Source organism: Mercenaria mercenaria, chromosome 5 (assembly GCF_021730395.1).
Source record: "Mercenaria mercenaria strain notata chromosome 5, MADL_Memer_1, whole genome shotgun sequence".
In the NCBI taxonomy this organism is placed as follows: domain Eukaryota; kingdom Metazoa; phylum Mollusca; class Bivalvia; order Venerida; family Veneridae; genus Mercenaria; species Mercenaria mercenaria.
Window position 1 is genome coordinate 81062214 of NC_069365.1, and position 23295 is coordinate 81085508.

At 35.1% G+C, this 23295-nt stretch overlaps 2 protein-coding genes across 2 annotated transcripts; one reads left to right on the top strand and one right to left on the bottom strand.

Moving 5' to 3' along the window:
* Positions 1 to 3975: 3975 nt before the first annotated feature.
* On the bottom strand, positions 3976 to 15378 carry LOC123559173 (uncharacterized). The gene is made up of 8 exons (XM_053544719.1): positions 15200 to 15378; positions 14243 to 14830; positions 13541 to 13726; positions 7797 to 7915; positions 6899 to 7040; positions 6347 to 6355; positions 5666 to 5935; positions 3976 to 5376 (listed from the first exon to the last, which is right to left on the bottom strand). Exons 2-8 carry the CDS (start codon positions 14424 to 14426, stop codon positions 4475 to 4477), a joined length of 1812 nt encoding a protein of 603 aa, XP_053400694.1. The 5' UTR covers positions 14427 to 14830; positions 15200 to 15378; the 3' UTR covers positions 3976 to 4474.
* A 2705-nt stretch (positions 15379 to 18083) lies between these two features.
* LOC123557767 (uncharacterized) lies at positions 18084 to 23203 on the top strand. The gene is made up of 8 exons (XM_053544122.1): positions 18084 to 18197; positions 19626 to 19818; positions 20044 to 20147; positions 20335 to 20490; positions 21189 to 21374; positions 21898 to 22016; positions 22676 to 22817; positions 23064 to 23203. The coding sequence occupies exons 1-8, from the start codon at positions 18149 to 18151 to the stop codon at positions 23096 to 23098; spliced, it is 984 nt and encodes a 327-aa protein (XP_053400097.1). The 5' UTR covers positions 18084 to 18148; the 3' UTR covers positions 23099 to 23203.
* Positions 23204 to 23295: the final 92 nt, after the last annotated feature.

Consider the following 23295-nt stretch of genomic DNA (forward strand, 5'->3'; position numbering starts at 1 on the left):
GTTTGTATGTCAAGTCCTTATCTCAGAAACTACTCTGTTTTATGGGTAGAAACTTCACGCATGCCTTTGTGGTCATTAGACGATGTACCAGGCCAAAGCCCATAACTCTGACATAGATTTTAACAAAATTAGCTCCCTTTTTAACTTAGAACTTTTAACGTTAGGTCTTCGTATTAAGTATTTTTCTCAGAAACTATTAGGTTTATTGGGTTGAAACTTCATACACGCCTTCATGGTCATAAGGCACTGTACAAAGCCAAGTTCCATAACTCTAACCTGAATGTAAACAAAATTATCCCCCTTTCAAAATTAAAAATTATAACGGTAAGTTTTTGTGTCTCTACATGGAATGTTATTCAATTATGTCCCTTTATGGCCGTCACTGCTTGATTCAAACTTTTGGTCCAGCTTTATATAACACAGACATTTTTAAACTTAAGGCATTGGACCCCTAATAGTAATGTTTAAAAGATAGCATTTGCTTGGTATTTTCTTAAAGTTGACCATATTTCGCACTGTGTTGCAAATTTTAAACAACTTTTACCGTGGCGTTTGTTTGTTGTTGTGTTTTTATGTAAATTTTGTATAATTTTTGGTGTTTCCTCAAGCTCAAGTAGAGACAAATTTCAGTGTGAAGCCACTATCTAAAACGTTTGCAGAGAATTCATTACAGCATTAATTTTGATAAAAGAAACATCAAACTATTGTTAAACAATTATAAAACACAAAATAAAACTGTAAATATCGTTTTTTTTCTAGGATGTCTCAAGTAAACATATTTAATGAGACAGAATTCTAACTCCAACATTGGAAAATTAAGGTCGGATCCTGTGGGTCTGTTTTGAATTTTGCTCACTTCATTCAAAAATAACCATGGGGCAGAAGTAAAACCTACTGCACTTTTTCCACAATATGTAATCTAAAGAATGAAAGCAAAATAGAGAACTTTTACCGCATGTAACTCAGTATTTTTAAAGATGTCTAACTCTACCCCTCCTGATTCAGAGGTAAATTCATTTTGAACAGCAAGAAATTGCTTATAAAATAAAAATTTTCAACTTTTGTACATTACATCCATAATAAGTATTGAAAGAAGTAAAAACTTCTTAGAAAAAAAGGAAAATATGGAGAAAACATGTTTGGTCCCAGTGGGGCTTGAACCTACGCCCCCTGACAATTGCAGTCAAAATAGGTTTATGCTAGGAATTGAATACTCTTCAAAAAGGAGGTACTCTATTACGGGTCCAATACCTTAAAGTGTATTTAGCAATCCACGCAGACACACCAATTTTGATAAACAGAATACCTGCTTTGTGTCATAGGTGAAACAATGCAGATCTACTGCACTTGTTTCCCATGGAAGGCATGTCTCAAGACTTTATATTTTGGCCAAATAGTTGTCAAATTTGCAGCTGTATAAATCTGTAAACGGGAGTCCAAAACGATTGCATTTACACTTAGAACAACATTGTTTTACATGTACATTTGGTCAGTTCTTCACAGCTATTCGCAAGTGGTGGATTGTTGTCCAGTGCATCTGCCAAGGGTCACCATGTTTCTCCCATCCCCATTCAGCAAGATTTTCGACTTCCATTTGGTAACAATGCCTGTCCTCATATACAACCAGCTTGGTATGCAGCACGCTTTGAGTGTTTGGCAAGGGCTGCTTGTGTCGGGCCAAGAGCATCATATGACGTCTGTTTTCTGGCAAACATGTCCAGTCTGCTATAAAACTTGACCTGTCTTACATAAAGATGACAAGCTTTTCACGAACTCCCTTGTCCTCATTACTGACCGATATACAGCAAAGTTCTTAAAGACATCTGTCACTTTCGAACAAACATTCCAAGTTTGTCAAACATTCTTTTTACCTTTTCCCGGGAAACCTGACACTACATCAAAACCTGTTAACGCATGAAAGAAAGCAAGACCTTTTGCTTTCACATGGCCAGTTGGTTGAGTGGCATCATTTATGGGAATCCATCTCAAATTTGTTCCCTGTCCGAAGGCTATCGAAGGCCACGATCTTTCAGCTTAGAAAATACATGAATAGCTATGAATAGCGGTGGCAACTAAATCTGTGTCTGTAGCTTTACTGGCAAGCTGTTTATGCCCTCCACAACAGCATGCATGCATAAACATCCGCATATCAAGTTCCTTATGACTGCATGGTGTCAGACCTTCAAGACTGATTTTCGTGACTGCATACAGTCTTTTTCTCTCTGATCAAAATTACAGTTATTTGTGTGTGCATTTTAACATGTCTGTCGGCCGAAAAATAAAAAAGATTAGTCTAGTTATCATTATCCCCCAAGAAACTGCACCAATTGGGTGGGATTTTCCCGCTGCTAGTAACCCTTCGTCTAGCGCCATGATCTCATTTCGTTTTTGTTGTCATCGCTTTTCATGTATTTTCTAAGCTGGAAGGGCTTGGCCTTGAACAGCTGTGGGTAGCCTTCAAACAGGGAACAAATTTGAATTCGATACCCATACATGATGTCTTTCAATCAATCGGCCATGTCAATCAGTAGTGTCGGGTTTCCGGGGAAAGGGTTAAAAGGCTGTTTGTAGAACTTGGAATGTTTGCCGGGAAGTGACAGATGTCTTTGAGAACCTAGGAGTATATCGGACAGTGATGACTAATAAGGAAAAGATGGTTCTTGAAAAGTTAGTCGTCTTTATTGCGTCAGACTGGACATGTTTGCCCAAAAACAGAGGTCATATGATGTTATTCCTCTAACTCCAGCAGCCTTTGCCGAATACACAAAGCGTGCTGCATGCAAAGCTAGTTGCATATGGGGACAGGCACTGTTTTGCTAAATGGAAGTCGAGAATCCTGCTGAATGGGGATGGGAGAAACATGGTGACCTTTGGCAGATACACTGAACAACCATCCACCAGTTGCAAATAGCTGTAAAGAACTGACCAAATGTGCATGTAAAACAGAATGTTGTGGCAGGTGTAAATGCAATGGTTTTGGACTCCCGTGTACAGATCTATACAGCTGCAAATATGACAACTATTTAACCAAAATATAAAGTCTTGAGACATGCCTTCCAGAGGAAACAAGTACTGTAGATCTGCAATGTTTCACCTATAACACAAAGCAGATCATTTGTTTATCAAAATTGATGTGTCTACGTGGATCGCTACATACACTTTAATTTAAAAATGTCTCCCTTATATATATATATAAGTTTGACTACACGTTCCAATCAAGCAGTGACGGCCATAAAGGGACATAATTAAAATATATTTCATGTAGAGACATAAAACTTATAGTTACAATTTCCAGTTTTAAAAGGGGGTAATTTTGTTGAAATTCATTTCAGAATATGAAACTTGGCTTTGTACAGTGCCTAATGACCATGAAGGCATGTGTGAAGTTTCAGCCCGATTAAAATAGTAGTTTCTGAGAGAAAAAACTTAATACGAAGACTTAACGTTGAAAATTCTAAGTTGAAAACGGAGCTTATTTTGTTAAAATGTGTGTCTTTGTACAGCGCCTAATGATTACAAAGACATGTGTGAAGTTTCAATCCAATAAACAGAGTAGTTTCTGAGAAAAGGACTTGACATACAACGTTAACGTTGATGTCACCGCCACCGTCATTATTGTCGTCGCCGTCGGAAAAGCTACGCCTCAGTCCGCCATCAGTTTTAAAAGACGCGGGCAAGACAAAAACGTCCTTCAACACTCTAAATATGTTATTTGTCCATAACATTAAAATTGATTTAACTAGGAACGTCAGTGTTAATGGCAAAATTAGGTTTTGCACACGCAAAGCATCTTAAGAGATATTTTTTCTCAAAATTGACAAAAATAAACTCTGTATAGGTCTGTTCAAGTCAAAAATCAACTTCCTGTGGCGGCCAACTTGAAAAATGGCCGTCATTTTGAATTTTCAAGTGGCTTAACGGACTTTTTGCAAAAAGTAGGCTCAAACGAGTACACATGCCAAATTTTATGCTTGCATCACCAAATGCAGTATTGTTTCAGTTATCTGTCCAGCTATTAAGCCGGTACTAAGGAACATGAGAAATGTGAAATTATCTCTCGTAAACAGAATCATTCAAACTCTGTACCAGTATCGTTGTGACGCAATGCGAATCACAAAAATCATAGTTTTTAAACGTTTCTGGCTTGGAAGAGTGTATTGGTACAGAGTTCACTTATGAATTATGCTGCTAAATGCCTTCAATGCAAAGTTAAACACAAATGATAAAGACAGTATTACATCAATGGCTATCAAATCGATAATATTACATTCTTGCAAAGTATGATGTTGTTTGCTCTCTAAGTAAAAGCTATGAGAACATGAGTTCTTTACTTAATTTCATTGCTATGTAAATAAAGGGATTTCGTAATCACATAACATTATGACATTAACATTATATTACATATACATGAAGACAGTAAAGCACTTTCTCTAAGTTGGATACCAGTAATTACTTCTGACTGATTTTCCAGAAGCTATAAAACGCCGATTTCAGCATGTTTTGAGTTAATCAGTGCTTCCTCCTTTTTCCGTTGTTTCCATTTTTCAAATGCATAAGCATTTTCACGCTCTCTTCTCTCTTTTTCCTCTCGCTTTCTTCTTTCCAGCTGCTTCTTTCGCTTTTGCATCCTTATTTTCCTATCTAGATTCTCTTGTTTTTGTTTCTCTGTCAATGCATACGGTGAATTATAGACAAAATTCCATTCCAAAGGCTCATTTGTTAGTCTTGAAATTAGCGAAGACTTCCGTTTCAATCTTTCACTCTTAACGGCATCTTTTAAATTACCTTCAGACTTATTAAGTCTTGCTTTGGTTCGCTTTTCACGTTTTAATTTACTATCAGATTTCAAATTAAGATCACTGTCATCTCGAGTGTATTCTAAAGATTTTGGCTCAGCTCGGTTCATTTTCCAATCTATTCCTTTAATGTTTATGCTTATATCGCTTTTTGAGATACAGTGAGTATCTGCTTTGTATGTCATTGCAGCGTCGTATTCACTGAAAATGTTATCTGTAGAATTTAAATGAGGCACATCTTTTCTCAATACGTTTACATTTTCAGCCACACGTGTTACCAGAATTTCGTCTGTTCTGTTTTCAAGAAAACTGTTTTCAACATTTTCTTTTATATCTGTAACAGTAACATCTTCAAGTTTCTTTTCACCAAGTTCTCCAGTTAGCCCGTCTCTATCCTTTTCTCTAATAACTTCAGTCTTGATATCTGCATTTCCCTCGTACTTGATGTCACTCCTTATGTTATTGTACAAATTTTCATCGTTGTGGGCAGACTGAACAGAATGAAACATGTCCCCTGTACTCCTTGTCGACTCGTCTATATTTTCTTCTGGAATGTTTGGATTCTTTTCAATCAAATCATCTACAATATTGTAATACATAAAAATCATAATCAAATAATAACAATAATCATCATCATAACATTTACCTGAGTTTAAGCAACAAAATCAAAACATCAGAATTTCAATATTTTAAGAATTTAAGAAAAACATTATAATACAGTACGTAATGACCAAAATTTTAGATTTTAATACAAAGAAATTTTAGACCGCACCAGATTTGCAAACATAATTTACATTCCTAAAAGTTTAAGAATCACCTTACTTATCTATGTTTAAATTAATTGACAGTAAATTTTCTTAAAATTCTACCTGGATCATTGTTAGACCTTGTTGATGTTGGTAGAGTTGTGTCCTTCTTTCTTACTTTGTGTCTTAGCTGCCAACATTTCTTTTTTAAGCAGACGACAATTACGAGAATTATGACCATAATTAATATGAGAGCGCCGATGGCACCTCCGACAATAGCACCAACAGAAAGACTTCTAATTGTATCAGAACCAGCTGTCTGTTTTGCTGCGAAATGTAAATGAAAGTTTTGAATATCAATTCCCGCCGAGTTTCCTTTGCTTATCACAGGCACTTCAATATATCGAAATTTAATATGTTTATAATAAATTGCTTACATATGTTTATAATAAAGTGCCTATACGTGTTAATAATAAATTGCTAAAAGATATAAGAAAGAAGAAGACGTTTAAACGAAATTGTTTAAAATTATGAGAGCGACATCTGATAGAAAGTTGAATAAGTACACATTTTCTAATAACATGTATTTGTTTGTAAATAATTGTCCTTGCTGGTTTAAGGTCCCAGTAGCAATACCATTAACTCTTTAAAATGTGTATTCCCTGTCGATGCACAAAATTTTCAATACTGTAGGGTGCGTGATTATCTAATCATTATCAATCAATTTTTCATATTATTTCATGTCGAAGCTATTATTATAATTAGGTAAAATGATTTGTAAATTACAAAAAGGATAACACTCACGGCATAATCCTGAAAACAGAAATAAATAAAAAAGGAAATAAAGCAAATAAATGCTAGAAGAATTAAAACATCTTTAACGATAAGTAATGGCTGACATTGAGATTTTCAAATAAATTATGATTACAACATAATCGTATAATTACATGTTCAATAGAAATGTTTATGACAAATTCATTTTTTTCAATCGTTGTCAAATCCAAAAAAAAAACCATTTTAGATTTTATAAAAAAAATCAGTTTCGAAGTCTCTCTATGTAAGTCGAACGCAAGAAACTTTGTAGTTCAATAGTTATAATAAAAATGCATCTACGGTACAGTTAGTATCTATCGAATACACTTATATACTGAATACAACTTCTTTCTCTCGAACTCGACGGGACAGGCAAAATTAGTTCGAATTTTCGGTAGTTCGAACGTTTCAACAATATTCTTGATATAGGAATGTTGCCGGGACCTAAAGACGAGTTCAAGTGAAGGTGTTGTTCGATTTATCCGAGTTCGAGCAAACGAATTTTGACTGTATGTGTATGACATTATGAATGTCAATGCTTACGTTTCGGTTTAAGCAGCAGATTTAACCCAGCGGCAGAACTGTTAGATGCAAACACAGGTTGATCGTTGGGTGTCTGACCCTTTTTACAGCTTCCTGGAGTTTGTGACACATTGAGACTACCATCAGAGTTTATACCTGACATCTATAAAAAGAAATAAGTAAACGTTTACAATACAGATATGCAAATACGAAAATGCTGTGTAACGCGCTCATAAGCTCATAGTTTTCGAAGCAGATGGCAAGATTTTTTATGGTTCCCAGTTGTATTCTGAATACTCAAATTTGTCAACACATGGATAGATATCCAATAGGTAAAGCTTCACCTTAAACCCTATTGCAGTGTATACATGTGTATATAATTAATTTATACACTAAAATATAGACAAAGTTAGACACATATACGCATGAATAAAGGGATGCAGATGTTCAAAACACCACAGGGGAGTACCAGCAGAAACTGCATTTCTGTCTGAAATCTGAAGAGAGTATTACGTTTTATACTTCTATTTACCCGAATTACAAAGACTGTAAGTTTCTTCATCGCGTCAAATTCAGTCATACGTAATGCAGATACTTCTACATGAACACATGGACTATTCAAGCATCTTTTCTTGTGTTTTGCCTTTATTTCGTTACGCGTATGTTCGAAATCAATACAAATAGTATGTTGCTAGAAAACATTCATTGAAACACTATATCAAAAAGAATATACGTTACTACCTAAATGTTTCAAATTAAAAAAAAAATAATATTTCCAATAAAATATTTTCTATGATGAAATATCCTGAAATTGTCTTATTCAAACTGGAATTTTCTAACATATTGACATATACCAATCCAGCATTATTTCTTATTCTAGTTAATTTGTCTTTCCCATTACAAAGGTATATGTACTTACAAAACATGTAAATCTGTATGTCCCATTTGAAACACCAACTGTATTATCTTCGTTATAAACTGTATGGTAAGTGTACATTCCGTCGGAAATGCTTACAAGACAGAACACACTTCCGTTGGCTGTAGTTCGAAATATGTAAAAGATAGAAATTGAATAAACCAAAATTAAAATTGTTCTTTGTGGTCTTTCTAGGGTAGTATATCAAGAACAGAGAGATTCGAATCCAAATTTGGTAAAACTCGGATAAGCATTTAACGGTTAATTAAATTAATTATCGTTATGGCGTATATGCCAATAACGAATATTATTTTGCGAACAAGGGTTGTTATCCAGATGGGCTTAGCTGTTTCGTGGAAGGCGTGTAGAGTTATTATCTCCCCTTGACCATAACCGTAAGATCATTTTACGGAAATTGCCGAGTCTAGCGAATATGACGTTTGCATTGTGACGTCATTGCCCTTTCCGATAGATTCCTTGAACAGACATCCAACCAAAAAATTTTCATAAATTAAATCCGAAGTAATCCTTGATTCATCTTAATAATGAGAGGTAAAGGAACCAGGAAAAGGACAAGGAACACTGCTCCAACTAGTAAAGCTGGTTTGAAATCCACGGGAGCCAAGAATTCGAAGAAACAGCGGACATCTCACACCCAGACGGAGGCGGAACGGGCCCAGGTGGAACATGTGGATTTGTCGTCGGGCGACATAGGAGAAAATGCAGGTGATAATCGTAGATCTATCATTGATTTTGAGGAGATTTTAGGTTCTGTTAATGATAATAATCAGTCACAAATTGATAAGGAACTTATAAATTCTAATAATACAGGGTGTGGTGGTCTCAACAAAAATGGCTCTAATTTTACATTTGGTGAAGGCCAGGCTAATTCAATTTTATGGTGCGCTGGGGATGACATTTCGGTCCATGTTCCTAAAGTGTTAAAGGCACAAATATGTCGGGGCGAATATGTTAATGTGGCATTATTACTTAAAGGTGCGATGGAGCTGCAGGATATTTGCGCTGGCAGCACGTTGTCCCTTACAGCAGGTGGTAAAATGGAATCAAAGCCACGAGAATGTAGGGACAAGGTGCAGTCAATTGAGAAATGGACAGACGCGTTTCTGATTTTTATGGCAATTTATGTTAAACAGCATCCATTGAAAACCGGCGAAATGCTGCAGTATATAACACTTATAAGGGAGGCAGCGTATAGACAAGGAGGGTATTCGTGGCGTTTATATAATGAGCAATTTCGTATAAGACAGGCCGCATGTCCTTCTTCATGGGGGTCAATAAACCAAGATTTATGGTTGAGATGCATGTCTTTAAAAGACCAATCCGGTCCCCAACTTCAGATGATGCAACATAAATCAAACGTATGCAATGATTATAATCAAGGTTACTGCTACTGGTCAAACTGCAAGTATCAACACAAATGCTCAAAATGCGGTTTGCCTCATCCCCGTGTGAAGTGTCAATTAGCTGACAGGTTACAAGATAATAATTATAATGTGCAACGTGTTGATTATCCTCAGCCAAAGACCATGTATAACTTCGATAGGCACAATAGCCCTAACAGTCGTTTTCGGAATGCAAGGGGTAAAATGCCTTTCAGGGGACAAAGGGTCGCAAGAAGGGGATACCGGTACTAAACCGAGCAGAAAATTGTTTAATCAAGACCTTTTTAAAATTGCTGATTCGCCGATTGATGTAAATATTATTGAAAGAGAATTGCTTTATTATGAACATCCAGATAAACATGCCTTATTACAGGGGTTTACGGAAGGTTTCCCTTTGCATTATTCGGGGCCTCATTGTTATTCTGAAGCAAAAAATTTAAAATCGGCCTTACAGCATCCTAAGGTAGTACAGCAGAAAATTGACAAGGAATTGGCTCTCAAAATGGTAGCAGGGCCGTTTCCCACGATTCCGATTACAACATTACGTGTGTCCCCGATAGGTATCGTGCCCAAAAAGGATCCTGGTGAATTTCGTTTAATTCACCACTTATCACACCCTTGCGGTCAGTCGTTAAATGATTTCATTGATCAGGAATTATGCACGGTGCGTTATACGCAATTTGACGAAGCAGTTCATATGTTGCAAGATCTTGGCAGAGGTTGTAAAATTTGGAAAATTGATATTAAAAGCGCATTTCGGTTACTCCCCGTGCATCCAAATGATTTTGATCAGCTTGGCTTCAAATTCAATGGCAATTATTATGTGGACAAATGTATGCCTTTCGCTGTTCTATAAGTTGCAGTACTTTTGAAAAATTCGCCTGTTTTCTGGAATTTTGTATAAAGCGCAGAATGTCGTCTGGACAAATATGCATTATCTAGACGATTATCTGGGTGGTGATAGGTCATACAGTTCATCTCTAATGCTTATGAAAAAATTCATTAGTTTCCTTGCGGAAATGAGGTGCCTATTGCCGATGAAAAAACGGTAGGACCTGTTACAGTGCTTTGCTTCTTGGGTCTCGAACTTGACTCGGATGAAAAGGTAGTGCGTATGCCCAGGAATAAAATCGAGGAGATAGTTCAAAAAATCAGATTGACGCTGTCTAAAGAAAAGGTCACTTTAAGATCCATGCAAAGTTTAATCAGAGTGTTGAGTTTCGCGTCTAGAGTTATTTACCCGGGCAGGCCATTTTGTCGGCGTTTAATAAACGCTACATGTGGACTTACAAAACCATTTCACCATCTTAGGATAAGCAATGCCATTAAGGCTGACTTAAACATGTGGTTACAATTTTTTCAGAAATACAATGGAATATCCGTATTTCATGATCGCTTTTGGGTTTCAAACGAGGATGTTCAATTGCATTCAGATGCTGCTGCCAGCGTAGGTTTTGGTTGTTATTTTAAAGGTCAGTGGTGTTATGCAGAATGGCCATCTGCATGGCATACTTCCGGTATTACCAAGGACATCACTGTATTAGAACTTTTTCCTATAATTGTTGCACTGTACATTTGGGAACAGAATTACGCAACAAAAAAATCATGTTTCACTGTGATAATCAGGCTGTTGTCCACATCCTTAATACACTTTCTTCAAAATCGGAACATGTAATGATTTTAGTCCGTGAGGCAACAATGCGTTGTCTGAATTTTAATATTGCTGTTAAGGCGACCCATGTTGAAGGTCATCGGAATTTAATTTGTGACGCTTTGTCTCGTCTGCAGATCGACAAATTTCGAAGGCTCGCACCGGAAGCGAAGGCGGGGCCAGAGCTGATACCTTCCCAACTATGGAGTATCTTCGAACCAGGGTTTCAAACCTTTTAGAACACAGTCTAGCACAGAATACACTGATCACATACAAAAAAGCACTCACAGCCTTTAGAACATTCGGTCAATGTATGGTTTTTCCAATAATTGGCCGGCAACACACCAAGAGATAGTACTTTTTATTACATATTTTGCTGACAGGGGTTATTCATCATCTACAATAAGTACATATATAGCCGGCATCGGCTATTTTCATAAGATAAATAACTGGTATGACCCTAAAGAATTATTCATAGTTAAAAAATTACTTGAGGGTTGTCGTAGGCTTAGAAATAACACCGACATTAGAGCACCTATCACGTTACCTAGGCTTAAAAGCGTGTGCTCAGTTTTACCGGTAGTATGTTTTGATGAATTTGAGGCTACTCTTTTCATGGCAGCCTTTATTTTAGCTTATTTTGGGCTTTTCCGAGTAAGTGAGTTAGTTTTAACAACTGTGACACAGCCAATGCGGCCATTACAAGATGCAGATGTGTCGTTCTTAAATAATAATTTAATAGTACGGATAACTATAAGGTACTCAAAAACTAGTCAAACTGGCCCACCGATTGTGTTACGATTGCCATGCGAGACTGATTCGACTTGTGTCCAGTGTGTGCTCTCAAAAATTATCTTATAGTTCGTCCTAAGATTCGAAGTTTTCTATTCATTCATAAGAATGGTAAGCCCGTTACTCGAGCACAATTTTCATTTGTATTGTCCAAGGCAGTCCGCATGTGCGGTTTTGAAAATTGTCACTTCCGGTCGCATAGTTTCCGCATAGGAAGAGCGACACAACTCGCTTTAGACGGAATATCAATGGATACTATAAAACGTTTAGGTAGATGGAGATCAAATGCGTGCCGTTTGTATGTTCGGAATTAAAAACTTCAAATAACATATAATAATGGTTTTACATTGTATTCTCGGCAGATGTATGGATGATTGGAGATTCCATCATACACTGGGCAGGTGAAAGGGTCAAGCAAAGGGGTCGGGAGAACTTGAGGCTTCCTGGTGACAGGACGGTTAGGTGGCTCACTATTCGGGGAATGAAGTGGCAGGATTTCCACCATGTAATACAGAGAGAAAGACTATTCTGTACTCCACCGAAAGCAATTGTACTCCATTTAGGTGGGAACGATTTACGCACTTGGAGTTTATATAAACTTAGACGAGTTATTAACAAGGAAATAAAGTACTTGTATGAGTATTTCCCTGATACAATAGTTATCTGGTATGACATATTACAGCGTCGTAACTGGGGTGGCTGTTATAAAGAGAATGTTGCCATGGAAAAGAAACGTCGGCGGGTTAATTATTTTGGCCGTAAAGCCGTAACGGCAAGATCCCAGGTAGAACATTAGAGACACAAATTGATTTTGCAACCGCGGGTTTTATCGGGAGATGGGATACATTTATCAGAAGTCGGGTTGGAAATGTTTTTAGATTCTCTAAGGGACGGCTTAATTAATTATATGGGCTAGAATTTGGCGGATAAATTTCATGTATGTAAATTTATTGTGGCGGAAATTCTAGCGGTCTGGGAGTTCGGTCCTTCCACTTACTGCACCTCTCACTACGAAAGTCCTAAGTTACTGGATACCTAGGGTGAGAGATCGTTAAGTTATATACACAGAATCTGCCTTATTCTCTTAATATCGAATGCATACGTGCATACATTGGTTGCAATTAGATTACCAAATAGTGTGTAACATTATCATTTACAAAAAGTAAATTATAACTGGTGCTTTTCAAAATTCAAATTCATTAAAAACGCAATTTAGGGGCTTGGGATTTCGCTCGCATAGTCATAGTACTTGGCGTATCCTGTGTACCCCCTAAATTTTTGGTTACATGATTGCTATTTTGGTGTTATGTTTGCTTCAAGTAGTTGTTGAAATGCACGTGTCTGAAATGCACGTGTCTGTATGCAGTAGTGGTCGAAATGCACGTGTCCGTATTCAGTAGGGGTCGAAATTCACGTGTCTGTATGCAGTAGTGGTCGAAATGCACGTGTCCGTATTCAGTAGGGGTCGAAATGCACGTGTCACTGTATGCAGTAGTGGTTGAAATGCACGTGTCCTTATGCAGATTTTTCTGAAACCGTTGAAATGGCGTTGCTATGCGTTTAGTGCTTTGGAGTGTCGTACAGTTGCTAACAAAATATAGTGCTGACTGTTTTCGTAATGATAACGTTAATGTATTATTAATATATTATAGCACCAGTATTAGGCAGGTACTTCTATTTAAGACAGGCGGGCCCGAACTTCCAGACTGGTAGGATTTTCAAATCGGTTCAACTGTAGCCACCGTTGGGAACTCAGTGAACCATATAGCGGCCATATATCTCCACAATATTACGATAATTATCATTTAATATTAAATATATTGCAAGTGATTCGTGGTAATAAATGTATGAACTGTTTTCATTGTTGCTTAATTAAGTGAGTCAAGAAATAATTCCAGTACCTGAATATGCAATCTCTGAATCGCATACAGTATAGTTGAAAGTCATTTGTTCATAATCAGTACAAACATCCCATACTTCGTCTCCCGTACCACAATAGTATGTACTAGCGTCTATGTCTGTTACTTTGTAGGAATATTCACCAAAAAATGTCGATGGACATTCTTGTTTTGCGTCAACTTCATGTCCTGAAAGAAAAGTTTACTGTGATATTAGATAATGGACATGTACATGTATAAAGCCACTTGGTATTATCATCAATTGAAATATAGATTTGTCTTGCTGCTATACTCAAAAAATAAATCCAGACCTGATAACTTATGAAATCGTTACTTAGGTCTACCGCGTTCTCCCAACGAATGTCACCTGCTTTTTTGTTGTTTTTGTTGGGTGTACGGTCGCGTTGACACAGTTATAGGTCATATGGCGACTTTCCAGCTCTGGTGGCGGAGGAAGATCCCAGGTTCCCCTCCGTGCATTATTTTCATCACGAGTGGGCACCTGTGTAGACCCATCGACCTTCCGCAAGCCAGCATGGTATTTCTGTAGAGTATGAATAACTGTAAATTCCTATATATCAAGTAATATCAGTAAAGGTTTTCGTAATACACAAGGTCATCAAGAGTATTTGTTAGCTAGTCATTTTACTTATGATTGTAGTGTGTATTGAATGATGAAAAGAATATTTTAATTCCACAGACTACCTTTTTTGATTAGTACATGATATTCCCCTCTCTCGGGATAGGATGCCGTATGATTTGGATCATCTAAACTGAGACACAATTCTTTCACAGGATCGGAAATCAGTTGCGTAGAAGATGTTGTCGAAATTCTTTCATAGGCATACTTTTCCTCTTCAGCTGTTTTGGAAAATACTATTCTTTGCATAGATGTTTTAGATAAACTGCGAGAACAAATTATAAAGCGTGAACGAAGTTCAATCAGATTTTTACACAAATATATATATTTGTGAACAGTCGAGTTTTGATATATTGACTGAACCAGACTGGGAATTTCCACGTAGTTTTCAATTAACCTGTCAAAATGTTAGACAATAGCAATCTGAACCTTATCTCTTGGAAAATATTTAATATATCATTATACAAAAAAGGTGAAATTCTAAAACAAAACTCAAACCAAACAAATACGCCTTTAACTCACAGTAAATACGTATAGTACGACACTTACCCCAAAGCAGGTAATAGTAATAGGAAACGGGTGATATTTCTGTCAGTTCCATGCACAAGTAAGGAGTGAACGTGTCATTTAGCAAAGATACATTTTGCATGTTTCTTGAAATAGAAGAAGTAACACGTAATACTACTGAAAGTATAATATACTGTTACTGTGATATAAACATGGTTCCTGTCGTCAGCGGTCCGAAGAATCGTATAGTTATACTGACCCGTCGAGACGGGCCGGAATAAATCTTGACATTACGCCGCATTTCAAAATAACATATAAAATACCACAAAACACGTTTAGATTTCGGTCAGTTTGCTAACAAAAATCATTTTTAAATTTATTCATTTTACTAACAGTTCAAGATCAAATTAAAAAGCAAAGTTCCGAAGTTACTAAACATTATCATAAATATATTGGTTATCGATTGATTATTTACTCTTAAAAATGAAAATATGCACATGTTGTGAAAAACTCACATCATTATCAAATACAACTTAGTTCCGCTAGTGCTTGTGTGGAAGCACTCCCAGTTCTCATATAGTGAACTGTCTAATAGTCGAAACTCCCATCCCGTCATGTTGACTGTTGCAAACACTAGTTCTCCTTTATCACTGTCAATCCATACTGAGTTTTGAAACTGAGCTGGTAAAGTACATGGTAAAGGAAGCCCTGAAGTTGAGAATCAGAAGTTTATCAAAATCTGGTAACCGTCTGGTTATATTTTACTTCAACTAACAATCAAACTTGATCTACCGCACATATCAAATTAACAGTTTGTAACATAATATATACGGGTTTTTGTTGTTGTTTTTTTTTTTTGTTTGGTTTCTTTTTGTTGTTTTTTGTTTTTGGTTAAAAACGGGAGGTATTACGTAATGGCGTTGTCTGTCCTCCGTCTGCCTTCAGGAGGCAATGTCATGAAGTATAATAGCTATGACTAAGCACAACTGTTTGCGTCAGTATGTCAGAACTTAAAATCACAGTGACCCGTATACCGCAGCACCGTATGAGAATTTTAGGGTAAATAGTTTAAAGGTCAAGGTCAGTGATTTGAAGCCTGAAGATGGTTTTCGGGTTAAAGTATAATAGTTATGTCTTTCAAACTCTAAATAATGCCAAAATAACATCAGAGAAAATATTTCTCTTGATTTTGGGGTCAGTAATCTAAAGTTCCAGGTCACTGACACTATACCTATAAGAACATGTTATACCCTACCCCTAACTATACTATAAAGACCACCTTATAAAAAAGGAAAATATACAAATATTTTCGATCGATCATTTCTCAGTTCGGCAGGTAGGTACTATATATATGCTTATTGAACAATTGGTAATTTATCTTCCATCATGCACCAGTCACATTTTCTCAATGTTATGTATCACAGAGACATTATAATATGCAGAAAAGTTAAATAATATGTCAAAACTTAAAAATGCAGTGTTTACATGCGTATACATTTTATGCCTATCTAATGTATGCCTATCTAATGTTTGCCTATCTAATGTATGCCCTATCTAATGTTTGCCTATCTAATGTATGCCTATCTAATGTTTGCCTATCTAATATATGCCTATCTAATGTATGCCTATCTAATATATGCCTATCTAATGTATGCCTATCTAATGTGAGGAAAGATATCTCTTTAGAGTTACCGTTTTCTATACTATATTTGTATCGCAAAATGTCGTTTTGTAGAAGTATATATGAAAGCTCTTATTTAATTCAGTTAATTGTCTATGTTAAACGATTAAGATAAAGTTTTAACAAATTGTAATTGTGTAATACTCATAACTTACCTTGAAGCAAACCTGAAATACTTATCCATAGATAGAACAAAATTATCATTTTCAAGCAACGATTGTTTAAACGAATAAATTTAAAGGTTAAAAGCTAAATAGATATATGACCGAATTAGTTAGATCTACTATCAGTGAAAACAAAGAATAGAAAAAAAATCCAATGAAGCATTACTACAAAATGTTAACAACATTTCTTTCGACTTACAGATTTAAAAATTGATAAGCTGGGTCCTGCACAATGTTTTTGCCTTACTAAACAGTACTAGACGAATGGGATATTTCTAAAGTAAATCAGAATCATTTTGAGCACTTACATTGAAAAATTCTTTAATTTGTAGTAGGTAGGTACTTGTGTACAGTATTCGTCACTTTTACATACCAGCAATTCGTCACCTCAGTGTAAAAAGTGGATAACTGCATTGACTTAAAGAAGGACTTATTCACTTTTTGCACTAAGGTGACGAATTGTTTTATTACGAAAATCTTTCATAATACTGTAAAGAATGGTTTCATATATTTTTTTAAGGTTTATGAAAATCATGTGTATTTATGTATAATGTTATATGTGCAAGACTATATTGCATTCTATTGTATTGTATTTTGAAACAGCAACAACTTAATTTTCGCGGTATGACCTTTCATTTACACATCAATTTATATCCTCATTTTAAAGACACATCTATTTTCAAGGGCAGATAATTCAAGATCAAGCACCGATACCTATGCTTTTTAATAAATATTTCCGTTTTAAACTTGGTTCTCAGCCAGTACAGTTTAAAGAAATTCTGTCCGTAGGAAAATTTTTGCCTATATACATATAGGAAACTGTCATATGTGTATTTAAAAGCAAATACATATTGTATATTCATTTCATTTGAAAGAAAAGTTTCATAATACAGCGCTTGATTACTCAATAATGCAATGTGATATCAGTCTGAAACATCACACGTTTTTTTTTTTTGTTGATTTGTTTTGAAAAACGGTTATCTAATATGTTGAATAGTGCGTATTTCGAATGTGGCCTTTGGTACAAACTTAGTGACATTGTATTTTTGCAAGATATCAAGGTCAATTTAAGCATTTTCACCAGTTTCAAACACAAGTGGCCATTTTTAGACCTGTTCTTATTTCTAAATGATAGAAATGCATCGGTGAAGATGAAAAAAATTTAAACGTGTTTCTCCGGCTACAAACAAGTAGCATAAATTATGCCACACTATATATCTAACAAAGCACCAAAATCTACAAGAAACAACTAGAATCAGCGGCCGATTTAATTTGTGCATTAAAATTTTTAATAATAGAACCCCGCAAAAAAAACTGTACGTTTCATTTGTATTATTTATTTCTATTGTATATATGATAAAATGAACATGTTCAACATACTTTGTGTGGTTTTCTTGTAATAAAAACACCACTTTTTAAACTTAAATCACTAATTACAACGACTTTATCTTTTGGAAATCATAAGTCATTGACAAGTAGTATTCATGCTTCAATGCAATTATTCTGTTCTTTGTTTTCATTGATCTCTATAAATACGTCATTGTTCTTCAAATTTTCGTGTTTAATTATTTTAGTTTTATTCCTCTGTGATATTGTGATATAGAATCTCATTAAATAAAATGTTAATTTTGACTTTCATTTGGATATTAATTGTTCGTTTTCAACAAGGTATGAATTATATATAATAATGATAATTTAGATAAATAACTGTGTAATTATCTAATACATTAAACTATTTTTGTTTCAAAGTAGTAATTAGAGATTTGTTTTCATTGTTATAAAGCCTGTTTCATGTTAGGGTCTCTCAGTTTATATCACCGTACAAGTTAGTACTGTCGCGAACAACTGGAACAATGGTGAATATGCATTAGCGGGCTGTTGAGCATATAACAATGTACATACCAAGAGATAAACATAATTATTGAGTTTATATTTACTAGTTTTCACTTCAAAACTGAAACGTTACCTTGATATTAGTACTCATATTACATGCCTTTGTAACAATGTGTTATTCATGCATAGTGTGATTCAGTCCCTTTCCTTTTTTAAATAATTCATTCCATTTTTGGTGAACTACTATTGACTAACATGAGATATAATCTAATGTACTTGATTTACCTGACTGAATGTGTAAAGATTCTCGTACATAAATGACTAAATACGCATTTTGTAATAAGGTATGTTCAGAGAAAACTGCATCGCCAGAGAGTGTTTGATTTGACACGGTATTATACACGTTTTGGTCAAATAAGTGGGTCCCTGAAATCATTCGGCCTCCACCTCTGATCCATGTGGGGAAGTTGGCAGTTACTTGCGGAGAACAGGTTAGTACTGGTACAGAATCCAGGAACACTGGTTAGGTTAACTGCCCGCCGTTACATAACTGAAATACTGTTGAAAAACGACGTTAAACCCAAAACAAACAAACAAATCATACCGCGGGTGCCTTACCAGTGTTTCTCATACCATTATCTCTAAAGAACAGACTCCATTACAACCGATGATGTCATTATTTTGCTTGACCTCGTTCTATGCTGTCGAAAGATATTCTAATTAATTTGATGCAGTTAATAGCCGAATGGTGGTCGTAAGGGATTGTCACTGCATAAGCCACTGCTACGGGACGTGAGGGTTATCGCACATTCCATTACATCTCATGAAACGATTTTATCAAATATATTTTGCTTTTGATTGTTGGTTGCCTTTCATGCTTCCAAAGGATCTTCTTTTCCATTTGATCGCCTACATTTCTGCTTCTGCTTAACACCTAGAACCAAACGAAAGGGAACGACAGTAACTAATTCTTATATATCAGAGATATTCATCACGGGTATTAAACGTTTGATCCCTGGAACTTTAGCAGAAACAATATGTATAAAGATGTGAAGAAAATATAGAGTTGTAATTGCAGTTTCTTCCAAAATACATATTATTTAATTTAAATCACTTTTCATAGAACGGTAACTACATCTCTATGACGTACAGTAACTGTTGAAAATATTGCACCTTCGCACGTACGAATATATTAAAACCAGAGGAGACTTTCAAACTAAAATGATATATGGAACATAAAATGAAAACGGTCTTGAATTTCAGAAGTGTTTTCATTATGCACTTTACCAACACAGTTTCAAAACTCTGTATGGATAGACAGTGATAAAGGGGAGTTGGTGTTTGATACTGTTAACATGACAGGATGGGATTTTCGAGACAAAGGCGGTACCCTATATGAGGACTGGCAATGTTTCAATACAAGCACAGTCGGAACAAAATTGTATCTGATTATGGTGTACGTACATATTTTGACATTCTTATATCTTAATGTGATCTCAGTATGTTCCAATGTGATTTGTCTTGGAAAATATCTGCATAAGGCTTCATCATAAAGATGGCATTTAATATTCTTTTTACTCTCAAAATAAGCTCCAGTATGCATGGAATAAATTGCTTTACATCAATTTTAGTTGCATCTTTAAAAAGTTTTCCTTTATAACACGATTTTCTCTATTTCAAGAAACACGCAGAATGTGGTGTTTCTTAGCGACGAATTTACACCTTACCTGTGTATGGAACTGACAGAAATCACCGCCAATTCATATTACTATTATTTGGGCTGGGGTAAGTTTTGTACTTTATACACCCATGTTTGAGATCTAGGATTTTATATATTCATGTTGGCGATCTAGGATTTACGTACTTTACTTTTGCATAAATGTTCGGGTAATACTTGTACCTCAGTATCTGATTTTTAATGAAAACACGACCAGAACTGGTATAATACCATAACATTTACTTTTTGCAAAAGCCGAAGAGGAAAAGTACAGAGATGAAAGAATTTCTGCAACATATTCAACAACAGTTGTGTCCGATCCTGTAGATCAATTGTGCCTTGATTTAACTAATCCTTTTCATGCTGCTGCTTACCCAGATACGGGAGAATATCATGTGTTGGTCAAAAAAGGTAGTCGCTTTATTTCTCATATTTCTATTTGATTTTCATATACTAAAAACAAGGACAAACGTCTAACAGCGAAAGCCACTTTCACAAAATGTAGCCCATACATTACTCAATGTGGAAATTGGGGTACGTGTTCATGTATCCACTTACAAAGCGGCTGAGCACGTGTACGCATAAACACAATTCAATAATAAAATCATTTAAGTAAAAACGCATACACAAACATAAATAAATGAACTCAGTAGGGCACTGCCACGATAAGTAGCAACACCAACAGTTGGGAGGTAGTTTAAACTAGCTTACTGGTACCAAACCTCATGTTTGAAACAACACAAACAATTTTACATGTACTTACAAACATATGCAGCATTAACAGACGAATAATGAGGAAACAGAGGTTCTTTATAGCGTTAGATTTTACACTGGGCAGTGTATTACATACTGATTATAATTAATTGAGTGATGGATAATATCATAGTGATATTGAAAGAACTGCCTTGGAAATTTATTTCTTTACTAGAGAAATGTTCCAGTTGCTTTGTTTTATCCCCAATTTGAATGAAAGACGTAATATAGATTTTTTTCAGTGCTACATCAAAGCTCACTGTATTGTCTGGTATGTTCCTTTATCAAACACAAGTTTGTATAAGTTTTCAGATTGATTAAGATTAACAATATGGGCACAATTGTTTATCTTTTAGGAAATGAACTTGACGCAAAACAAGAATGTCCATCAACATTTTTTGGCGAATATTCTTACAACGTCACTGATATAGCTGCTAATACAGACTATTGTGGTACAGGAGACGAAGTTTGGGATGTTTGTACAGATTATGAACAAATGACATTCAACTATACCATCTGTAATACAGAGATAGCATACTCTGGTATTGTAACAATTTTCAAAATGATTTTTTTTTCAAAAGGGTCTAAGAAAATCGTTGCTTCTTTGTTAACTGGTATATACAAAGTCACATATGTATGTATGTATGTAATTCGAGCTGTAAGTATTGACTATCAACTTGTGTTATTTGATTTGGGTATTATAATAAGATTAACAGTGGCATAGATACAAATGTGTATTACCAGTTCGTTAATCTCTCTTATTTACAGAGGAAAGAATTGTACAGCACTATGAGTCTGACAATCAAAACCTATCAGTCTATTACTGATACTAACAATTGCACGTGCATAATTTATCAAGTGCTAATTTTTGACAATATCATATTAATTTTAAACGATGGATTCTAACGCTGATTTGCTCTCTTCCTTTAATAGTATTTTACAATACATTAATAGTCACAGTATAACATCCGTTAAAGCACTTCTGAATAGCAAAGTCCTTTCTAAACGCAGAATTCCAAACCTATTATGAAAACATTTTTTAAAAATACTGTTGATGTATTACAGGCAACGGCAGTGTGTTCTGTTTAGTGAGCATTACATCAGGCAGTTACACATATCATACAGTATACAATGAAGATAATACTGCTGATATATCCAGTGGCACATACAGATTTACCTGCTTGGTAGGTGTGGAATAACATTATATATACTGATATAAAGACGTGATAAATAGATTTATTACATGACTGTATTCTACTCTTTCTCTGATTGGCTGAAAACAGTTCGAAAAGTAATGAGTACATATCATATCAACTTATCTTGGGTTATAAATAGTACGAAAATAAAAATAGATCGAAGTAGGTGCTTGGAAAACCAATATCAACCTGAGTTGGTCTAAATTTATTCCTTATTTCTTTATTAAAGATACCATTGTAATAACAAGACTGACTATACATTTATTCATGTAATAAAACAATTATCGACTTTTTCATAGGTTGATATCAGGATTTATCAACCCGAAAAGAGTTATATTCACCTCGGTGAATATAACTCTTTTCGGGTTGATAAATCCTGGTATCAACCTATGAAAAAGTCGATAATTGTATAAAATAAACGGGACTAAAATCCTTGTAGTAAAGTTCTACGTTTACACGACTTGTTATCTCCTGTTGCTGTTGTTGCAAGAACATTTTCTTTATCTTATGATTTACAAATGATGACACTTTGAAAAAAAGTAAGTTTCCAGCCTTGACTTTATAAAATCTGCATCAGGTGTAAATAATTTATTTGTCCTGTATCAGTTATTTGAAATAGCTCTAGTTCTTGCGTGTTGTTTTATCAGATGTCAAGCATAGCCTCTGACGGAAGCCTTAATGTATCACAAACTCCAGGAAGTTGTAAAAAGAGCCAGACACCCAATGACCAACCCGTGTTTGCTTATAACAGTTCTACGGCCGGACTAAATCTGCAACTTACACCAAGAAGTATGCTTTGAAACTCATGCTTTTAGATTAAATTAAAGGACATTTATACTTTTATAATACTTATTTGCAATCAGTCCATTTTTTCCAAAAATATGTAGATAAAATTAATATAACATCGAAGATTGATACTTGTTTTATAATAATCGAAAAATAAGTCGATAAGTCAGCATTTACTGATAATCCCTAAATAGATAAAGATATATTTTTTTCTGTATTATGGCAATGAAATTTTCATTTTTCTTTCAGGATTGTGCCGTAAGTGTTACCCAACATTTCGATAACTATACTTTCCATGCATTGTGTTTTATTTGTGCGAATTGTGTTTTTATTAACATCATCCAATGCGAGCTTAAAGTTTTGGCTATATATCTAGTCAGTGGTGTTTGCATATGTTCGCAAATTTTAGAGTAAAAAGAATTTATGCATGTTATAGTTTTTAGCCTTGTTCCTTTGACTTTAAGTATCGATATGTAAGGTT